The sequence below is a fragment of the Argentina silus genome (assembly GCF_951799395.1).
Source record: "Argentina silus genome assembly, chromosome: 12".
NCBI classification, from domain to species: Eukaryota; Metazoa; Chordata; class Actinopteri; order Argentiniformes; family Argentinidae; genus Argentina; species Argentina silus.
The window spans coordinates 17506801-17516981 of NC_139666.1; the positions used below are offsets into that span (position 1 = coordinate 17506801).

Genomic DNA, 10181 nt, shown 5'->3' on the forward strand with positions numbered 1-10181 from the left:
GCGACAGCTATTTGCTTTTCTCACTGACGTGAACCCATGTTGTTGGGTTACTGGCTAGTAGCTAGCAATCTATGGTTTATAGCTAGTATGTAGCCTAACGTTACCTAGCTGGATGACAGAACTCGCAAGACTCGAGTGCTTTATCATGTGACACGGCGTGCATTAGTCAACATGGGAGTTTAATCTGATTCATTGTACTTCCTCATATTATTCTGCTTTCCATGTCACAAGACTCAGGCTAATTTAGCAAGCTTCCTCACAGTAGACTGGCAGATCGATTATTCTTATACAGATTGGTGTTCTTTTACAGGCTGTAATTAACAGCGTAGTGAGAGCGAATATTGACACTACACTGCGATCTCACTCTTTCTGTCCCTCCGTCGTGAATGTGGCTCTGCAGCTCCTCCCAACCATGCCGAACAATGGCTGTTTTTCTGAAGATCTTAGGCATATTCAGAGCTAACCGGATGTTCTATTCAAACATTCCGTTCTTCACTGTGTTTCTAGCTGAACCCTTTATTTTGCACTGTCCTCAATGAACTCATGTAATATGTGTTTTCCTCAGGTGTCCAGGGGGACAGCCTGACTGTGTTGCAGGCCCCAGACTATGTGTCCTTTCAGAAGGCAGACTGGGCGATCTCTGGAGAAATGATTCCTGATCTTGTTGCCCTGACTATGGGCTTCTCTGTACAGGAGGTAGGCCTACATGCGTAGAGACATTCACAGAACTCACTGGTGTAATGTACACTGTTCCATTAAAGTGGAAGTGTAATGTGTTAATGTGTCTACTATTGAATAATGAAAAGAACAAATCCACCGGATTACAGGGTAAAATTCCGCTTTAAGTCTCAGATTCACTGATTCACTGTTTTTATTGTCACCTGTGTAGGTGTATGGCCACATTTCTTTTGCAATACATAGCCTATACCTGCCTAAGTGTATATCATTAGGCCTACTGTATGATTGACTTGTTCTCAGACTCTCAGCTTAGGCACTAATGACCTTGCCCCTGTGTGTGTTTGTGCGTGTTTAGGATTTCACCTGGCCAGGCCTACGAGCTGGTTCGTTGTTCCAGCGTCCCAGGGCTAACGTGCTGGTGGTGGTGAGGGGGGTTGACAGCCTGGCCCTGCCCCAGAGTGTGGCTTCTTACCCCCTGGAGAATGTGAGTGAGAAAAGGGCCTATATCAGAGCGCAATGTTCTGAGATGCACTGAAAGTTGAGAACATTTTTTCAATATGTTTTTTATATTCTGCTTATCTGAATTTGTATCTTGCACTATGCTGCTTTCAGTCCTTGTCTCTGCTAAGATAATAAAGCACACTATGGACAGCAAGGCATTGTGTGAGAGTGTATTTACTGTGCTATTGATAACTCTCTCCATGTTCTCCTCTGTTCCTCCCTCCAGCCTGTGCCATTCACCCTGGACAGTGTGGCTGAAACTGTGCACTCTCTCTTCGCTGAGGACACACCTGTGGTGCTGCAGCTTGCTCCTAGCGAGGAGGTACATTATTACTATATTCAGGCTGCGTACTGTTTGCGTTACTTAGAATTCAAGAATATTGCGGTAGTGTACTCTGGCTCTGTGTTTATATCCATAGAGACTTGATATTGATCGAGAATGGTAACAATGCTATGTGGATATTTTCTTACAGAGGCTCTATATGCTGGGGAAGGCCAACGCTGTGTTTGAGGATTTACCCGTCACCTTGCAGCAGATCCGTGCTCGTCTCTCTCAGGAAGGCTCTGTCCTCGCCTCCCTGCCCCTCAACTCCCTCAGCCGCAACTCTGAGGTCAGTCTCAGATAACACTGTAAATACTAATAGGAATATGATTTTGTCTGCATCACCTAGTGTTTAAATGTTTGCCAATCAATTCCATTATTCAACCAATTGACTGCCAGTGAGAAACAACAATAAAAAAACCTGCAGGCTTGCAGCCCTTAAGGACAAGTGTTGTACACCCTTCTGTCACACAAACTGTCATAAAACCTTGATCCTCTCTTTCGACAGGCCGATCTGCTCTTCCTGTCAGAGGTTCAAGTGCTGCATGACATCACAGCCCTGGTAAGTCTGCTCCTCCACCAATCACAATGATATGAGATATCAAGATATGGGGCTGGCTGGGCATCATTTTGGTGGTGGTAAAGAGTCCTAAGGGTCTAGCTGCTCCATTGTCCCCCCCGGTTTAGCTCCAGAGACACAGGCACCTGGCAAAGGACCACTCCCCTGACCTGTACTCCCTGGAGCTCTCCGGTCTAGAGGAGATTAGCAGGCTCTACGGCCAGGACTCACCCCAGTACCGCGATGCCACCGCCATCCTGGCCTCTGTCCTACAGAAGGTAAGCAAGGGAGTTTTTCTAACGCTGTCTGGCAGTAAACTGGAAAAAAAAGAGCTGTGAAAAATGGTTTACTTTACTGTGGAGGGCACTCTATTGACCCTAATGTTTTCTCTCTCTCTCTCTCTCCCATGCTGTAGTTTGGTGAGGATGTGTTTGGTCTCTATGGTAACAATGCGGTGGTTGAGGTTGTCACGGTGAAGAGCTTCGAGGCACCACTGACCAGGAAGTCTCGCTCCATCCTGGAGTCCAAGCAGATTGTAAGTCTGTTTGTTTTAACTGTCAACAGATTATTTATGATTTATTATATTCTTTACACAAATATAAACTCTCCTCTTTCCTGCTTTCTTCCACTACCCCTCTCACCCCATTCCTCCCATCTTTTCTCTGTTGCCCCTGCAGAGTAACCCAGGCAGCCCCTATAACCTGGCCTATAAGTATAACTTTGACTATGCTGTGATCTTCAACATCGTGCTGTGGCTGATGATCATCCTGGCCCTTGCCGTCATCCTCATCTCCTATAACCTGTGGAACATGGACCCAGGATATGACAGCATCATCTACAGGATGACCAATCAAAAGATCAGGATCGATTGAGGTCCACCCATCAACACTCCAACCGTCCAATTGGTTCCACCCCCTCCTCCCCCCGAGCACCCCCCCCTTCCCCAGTGGACGTTTAGTTTAGTTTTGTTGTTCAGTGTAAAATGTTAAGATGTGGGGCTGAAGGTGAGACGTGAAGGAGGCTCAATCAACCCCATGTCCCTTCACACCCCCTAGGCTCTTTTGTAGATCTGAGAGGATGGAATAGGTGTCAGAAATATGTTGTAAATGCCATCCTCCCAGATGGAGTTGATATCAATTCTCTCAGATCTACTGTACTGTGGGGATGGTGAGGGGCTGATTTGGGATTGGCACTAGACATCAGAGTAGCAGGTGTTATAGATGATGGTGGAAGTCTTATTGAAGTGTTTGATTCTTCAACCGTGACCAATATGCAAGTATGTGAACTACAGCTCACTAAGTTATAGGTACCTGTATGTGCCATTGGTTATTGGCCCCTTAACAAATAGTGAAAGTGAATGAAGGTATCACTGTAGCTACATTCTGTGTTAAGGTGAATGGCTTTCTCCTATATCAAGTCCTGCACCTTCAAACCCACAGTTCATGTCATTCCTTTTCAAGTGTCTCCTCGGTAGTCATGTTTCCCATACTTTCCCTGGTGATTGCAATTTTATTTTTATTGTAAAAAAGATGATTATTGTAATGCCCGAAAGACTGAGAATTCTATTTGTGTGTGTGTGTGTGATTTATTGTAAATGTGTGTCTTAAGATATGAAACTGTTTTAAGTGAAATCTGTGTATATATTGAAGTTAGAAATACAAATATCCTGTTGTGGAAACTGTATTGGTATTGTGAGATGGATGGTGCAACATTAATTTAATTTGCAGAAAAGGTTGCAAAGGTGCCTTGCATGGCTTTGAGATTGTGATATGAACTGGAAAATATTGTCAACTTTTTAGTTGTGAGATTTGAATTCTGTAAATGAAGATAATGATACACTCTGTATATAACACCAAAAGTGTGCAATAAATTACCACTTCAATCCTTTGTTTATTTTCTGCAATCAGCAGAATTCACACACCAGAAAAGACTGCAAAAAAGCTAGCCATGATAAAAGTGAAATTGCTTTCAGATGTATCTCGTAATTAATTGTGCATGGGTTTATAATGTTTTTTTTAAATTTATTTATAAACATATGTTCTAATTGTAATAGGCTAAAAGTATTTTTACCGTCACCGAAAACAGTATGGTGGTTATGACATTGCTTGTGCTATACTCGTACACGTCATTATTGTATAACAGACCATGAGACAGAATTATCCAATCATCAGAACCGCCTCGTGCTCAGGATGAGAGAGAGAGAGAGAGGGGGAGGAGGGGGGGAGGGGGGAGGGGAGGGGGGAGGGAGGGAGGGAGGCTCCGCCTTCTAAAGTACATGTGACTAGCGTGTGTTTTTGTACAGACTGTCCGCAGTACAGGACCACAATCTAAGCATCACAACATCGTCTGTTGCTGGAAACAGATTGGCTATTGGATACAGAAGAACTGCGCGCTTATTTGTGTGTGTAATAAACGGTAGTTTTATAGTCTCGTTCGTTTCCAGCCTATAGCCCGGGGACGAGGTTACAAACACAGATTAAATTATGCTCAGGAAAAAAATAGTTATTGCTTCATAGAAGCGTTCGAACACCGTGCCGTTCGATGGTGGAACTGTGAAAATCATAATCTAGATTGTTTATTTTATTTTTTAAATGAAATTACTACTTTTTGAGACTGATAGTAATTTATAGGAATTTGGCAATGATACCACACACACACACACACACACACACACACACACTATGCAGTGTACCTCATGATGGAGTTTATATTCTCTCTTTGCTCTCTCTCTTTCCTTCTCTCTCTCCCTCCGTCAGCAAGCATCTACGTGGTCAGGAAGATCCGGGCTTCCATTGCTGAGGGACAACAATCTGAGAAGCCCATCTTCACACCACTAGTGCTACTGGTAAGACCAGAGCCCTCTTTCACTTCATGTCATCTTATTCAGTACTCTATGCAAGACCACAGTCAGTGACAACTGATACAGCTTAACAATCCCATAATGCTGAAGCTACGATGACAGACCCACATTGTTACCAGTGGGTCTTGGGTTAAACCCAAGGGGGTAGGTTACCAGTTACCTTGGGTTAAACCCAAGGGGGTAGGTTAAACCCAGGCTGGCCTTTCTATAGAACTGGAAAAACTGGTAGGGATGATGGAAGTGCCTGTGTGTTTCTGCAAATATACAAGGCCACCTAAGTGTTATTTGTTTGAGGGAGTTCGCTTATGTTGTAGAAATTAGGTGAGTGACTGTACAATGTACATGTACTGTTTATATATCCTTGTGTTGACTTTGGCTTTTTATTTCCTGTCTCCTCAGAGAGAGCATTTGGCGCCGGGGACTGACCCGCTGGTAGCCATGTTGACCCCTGACCATGATGAAGATGTCAGCGGAGTGGGAGGCCTGGCGCCGTCCTCAGGGACAGCTGTGCAGACGTGAGGCACCTGAGGTTATAGATTACACTGGATAATGGGGCTGGGACCAACCAACTGGATAAGCTTGTCCCCATTGACAGTGTGTTAAAGGAAGGTTCTCAGACATGGTGTCTCTTACAGGAGTGCTAAATCTTTTTGTATATATAGCCCAACACACTTGCAAGAGACTCTTACGAAACTAAAAGAAGTCATATGACCAACCAACCTTCCTCTTGAATTATATTCTGTGAACCCAACACTCATTGTACACAAAATGTACAAAAATAATCTGAATGTAAGAGTTAATTCTGTTCCCTTGTCCCAGCCTAGTTGTCCTGTGTGTCCACTCCTCTGACCGCAAATTGACCTTTAGCTGGAGCATATGACAGCCTGCTTACCAACCCCCCTACACAGGGACTGAGCAAGCCTGATATGAGCCATATGGCTCTGTTGCAGCTACACCCAATAACCAATAAAATGTAAAAACATGGAAAATCTCTCACGAACCTGTGTGATTTATTGTGTTAACATGAATTCTCAGTATACTGAAGGGTCACTGACGGTTTTATTGTGTAATGAGAATCAAATTGGAACATATTCATTACTTACTTATCCTCTTCGTGTCTACTGGCGCACAGGCCCAAGACGAGACTCCTGCACTTCTGACGATCTAAAAACTGTTTAACAGCCTGGCCCCAGCCCAGCTTCATATTCCTTTCCACTGTACTCCTCCAAACAGTAGCGGACTGGCCATCTGGAGCACCGGGAGAATTCCCGGTGGGCCGGTCGATCTGTGGGCTGCGGGGCCGGTGGATGGGCCGGTAGATCTGTGGGCTGCGGGGCCGGTGAGCTGTGGAGTAAGGAGAGAGAAAGCCATTCGCTGAGAGGAGTGGAGAGAGAGAGACTGCTTGAAAACTCACCGTAGTAATTACTATCAACAACTGTATTTACTGCACCTGCCTTTATAGAATACCTTATATATTTCCAGAAACGACCCAGATCTGGCTGTTGTCGCCTGTGTTATGTTGCTTGATGCCAATAGCGCTCCGATTGTTGTGCTTTCAATTGATATGATACTCTTCGTCAGGTGCAGGTAAATGGAATATGACAGAGCAGAGGCACATTAGCAAATTGGGAATGATTATTATAGTTTTTTTTTTAATGTTATTTTGATGTATATATTGTTTAAATGATGTTAGCTAGATGACAGAAACAGCAAGAGAACGTAAAAAGCGCTCAAAAACCAAACTCTATTATTTGCATTATTTCTGCATTCTCCTATAGATATATATGTGCCTATAGCCTAAACGAAAATAATAACAACAACAAACATTTAGGCCAAATTTAACAGGTGCTGCTGCTGTGCATCTATCACTGACAGCGCGCATGGTTGAAACGCACTTGATCCATATTCTAGAGGCGTTGGCGTACCAGAGATGACTTGAACTAATGGAAAGATATTTATGTACAGTACAGTCTTTATGTATTATTATTATTTAGTGGACAGTGGTCTACGATGTATGCAGGTTTAATAACGTCATAAGGTAATATTCACACATTTTAATGATACAGAAATCAATGCATGCCTTTGTTCAGGTCCAGTTTAACTTCTGACAGCACAGCAGGTAGCAGTGTGGCGGGAGAGGGGCGTGGTCAAGGTGTGCCCCCAATAAGTGTGACGTCATATAGCGCATGTTATGTTGTGGCGTAAACGCACTGCAGAGTTCAGTTAGTGATTTGCAAGGACATCCTCGTATCAAAGAAACATATGCGCGGATCAAGGATGCAGCTTTGTGTGAGTAATCAGCTTCTTCTCTTTGAGTTGTAAAAACAATCTGTTCGAATTTTTAAAATGTGTTGATTGATTTTAAATGTTCTCACAGCTCCTGGACATCCTGAAATAAGAATGGATGACAATTTAAAACCTAAAAAACTGCGAAGACCCAAGCTCAAAGTAAGTCTACAAACGTGACTTGGAAAAATGTATGTTTCTTGGAGCCCATATCCATAGCCTAGCCCATATCTCGTTTGATTTAATATGGCGCAAATAAAGCTTTGTATAATATGGAGTTATACGAATGTTGGGGATCAAAATGTAATATTATTGGGTATAATTCAGTAGCTCAAAATCGCCATTATATCCTAATTACCCTGATTAATTATTGTTTATTCTACATCAGGCTGGGACCCTCCCTGCCCCCAAGGAGCCAGAGCATGCCTGTTCCCGAAGCCCTGGACAGTGGCTTCCAGCTCTGGTGGTCAATGAGAGACCATTCCACGGCACGGAGGATAACCCCCTAAAGGTAGGATTTCTCTGAGAGCAAGCATTGGTTGGCTTCAAAATTAAACATACCATATAGGAATTTTTGTTCCCTTCCTCTGGGAACACATCCATTCTAACGGGCGCAAAAATATGCTCTTCTCATCACTTTAAAACTCCAGGTTTTATTACATTCCTTGGAGTAGACTACCATAAACTGTAGGAGTGTTGGGCTTCATTTTAGATTTAGTGTCATCAGCTGTCATAGATGAGTCTGTTTCTATGGTGATATGGTTTTTACTCTACTGTTGTTGTCTCAGGGCCTGGTGCCGAAGCCTCCAAGTGGTCCCAAACTCAGCCGCAAGGCCAAGACTGCCAAGGCAGCCAGAGCAGCAAAAGAGGCCAAGGCTGCTGAGGAAGCCATTAAAGCTGGAAGAGGGCAACAGACTGCTGGAGCCGGCTCAGAGCTGGGCGAGCTGCAACTTGCAGGGCCGGGAAGAATAGTAAGTAACCCCGTCCCCTCCCTTCTATAATACTTTATTGAAATGTTCAATTGTATTCCATGATGTAGTCACCCAAGTAGCCCCCCTATCCCCCCAATCCGGCACCCACCCACCTGAGGTCTTACTGGTGTGCCTCCACCCAAAACATTGTTATCCCAGTCATGAAGATCAGTGTATTGAACCATACTAGCCTGTTGTTTGTATATTCAATACAAGTTACTCTTCATCCCAGGTCATTGGTTCATTGGCTGTATCCCGTCCGCCTTCCCAAACTAGTTACCGTGAGTATTGACCAAGATACCTAGTGTTATGTTCACTGATAGAATTCTGAAAAAAACGATTTCCCTTGAAGGATCCATCAATCACAACTTGACTCTCTTCTTCCTGTAGGAGTTCTTCCACCAATCAATGCCAAACAGAGTTCTTCCACCATTTCAGTGCCAGTCACCCCAGAGGAGACTGCAAGTAGGTGTTGGTGATGTAGTCAATCATTACCTCTTATATAATATTCCTTATATGATGTCATATGGTGGTTACAAGGTGGTGTGATATCTGATTATGTTTTGTTTCCTCACTACTAGTCCACCGGCTGACCCCAGAGAGTGGGAAGAGTGCATATTCCACTCCATCCACTTTATCTCCAGTTAACCCCCTTACCACAGAGGTAGGGAGTGATGCCACCTCTCTGGAGGCCACGCCCCCATCCCTTATCAATGGGGAGGTGTTTACAGTAGCAGAGCTCTTGATGTCTCACCCGTAAGTCTTACTGTGAACTTCCTTATGTCCAATAGAACAAAAACACAGTATCGTTGTACACACTCATTTTAGTTGTCAATATGTTTACCAGTGAAATATTTTATTCATTTGTTTTATTCATCAGTCAGCGGAGACTCATCAAGCAGCTCCTGAAAAAGAGGGTAAATAAATTTTTTACACAGACACTCATTAATACTATGATTCTTCTTATCAAAATACTGTAACTCATTCTTGCCTTTTAAATATTTATATATCAAAACCAATTAGAAATGTTGTCACTTATACCTGACTCTCTCTCTAAGAATGTGACCATAGACGACCTGCAGTCAAGGGCAGAGGAGGTGATAGAGTGGACAGTCATTGCCTCCAATGAGATTGTTCTCCCTGCCATGACCCTCTACATGACCTACATAGAGGCTCTAAATGACTACCAAGATGGCCGACCACTGTCTGCTGTCTCTGCAGGATGTTCAGCAAAGTCCACAATGATTCTGAGGGAAATAGTGCGTTTCACCCCTCCTGGGCTTGGGAGGGGCAGCTCAGAGTCAGAACATTCCTCCATGGGGTCAGGTAAGGCCCGGGTGCCACAGGGGGTTCTACGGATAATTTCGGAGAAGTTCCACCCGCTGCCGAGGCGGAGCTCGGAGCCCAGATGCAGGCTCATGGGTGGGCAGCCCCCTAAGCCCCCTTCTGAGAATCCAACTGAAGAGGAGTATCGTAACATGGCATCCATGGCTGTGGCATTGATTTTGCATAAAGTCAAGTTGTTTTTTGAGAGTGGCGAGACAGGACCATTCTCCCCAACAATTCCACATGTGGAAGGATCTAAGCTAAGGATCTCCAGCATCTCCTCTGAGACATTCTGGACTGCATGTGAGGAGGCGAAGGAGAAGATCCAGCACATGTTGGATAATGACAGTGGGAGTGAGCCCCAAACACCATCATCACGTGGGTCGAACACATCTGAGGTGGCAGCTTACTGCTGCCGTGAAGCAGAGGAGGCGGTGTGCGAGGACCTGGCTAGTTCTGCTCCTAAGGTGACCTTCCCAAGGGAGAAGATGGCTGCCAGGAAGATGACAGGCTTCACCCTGGGGAGTATGGAGGAGGACACTGATGCTCCTCTAAGCCCCACGCCATCTCCTAGGGACAAGGTAAACAGTGTAGACAGCTCCGGCCGGAGCTCCAACAGTAGTGGTCTGCGACGTCTACCTGAGGACAGATTGATGATGGGCCACACTGGGTCGGCCC

The 10181-nt window shown here is 44.5% G+C and overlaps 1 protein-coding gene across 1 annotated transcript in view; it reads left to right on the plus strand.

Annotated features, from left to right (window-relative positions):
• Nucleotides 1–3960, plus strand: part of atp6ap2 (ATPase H+ transporting accessory protein 2) — a 4510-nt gene extending 550 nt beyond the window's left edge. The window contains exons 2-9 of the mRNA XM_083682544.1: nt 566–696; nt 1034–1162; nt 1406–1501; nt 1653–1790; nt 2010–2063; nt 2189–2338; nt 2476–2595; nt 2738–3960. Of these exons, the coding sequence (XP_083538670.1) occupies nt 566–696; nt 1034–1162; nt 1406–1501; nt 1653–1790; nt 2010–2063; nt 2189–2338; nt 2476–2595; nt 2738–2932 (1013 nt within the window). The 3' untranslated portion in view covers nt 2933–3960. The remainder of the gene's footprint in view (nt 1–565; nt 697–1033; nt 1163–1405; nt 1502–1652; nt 1791–2009; nt 2064–2188; nt 2339–2475; nt 2596–2737) is intronic.
• Nucleotides 3961–10181: the final 6221 nt, after the last annotated feature.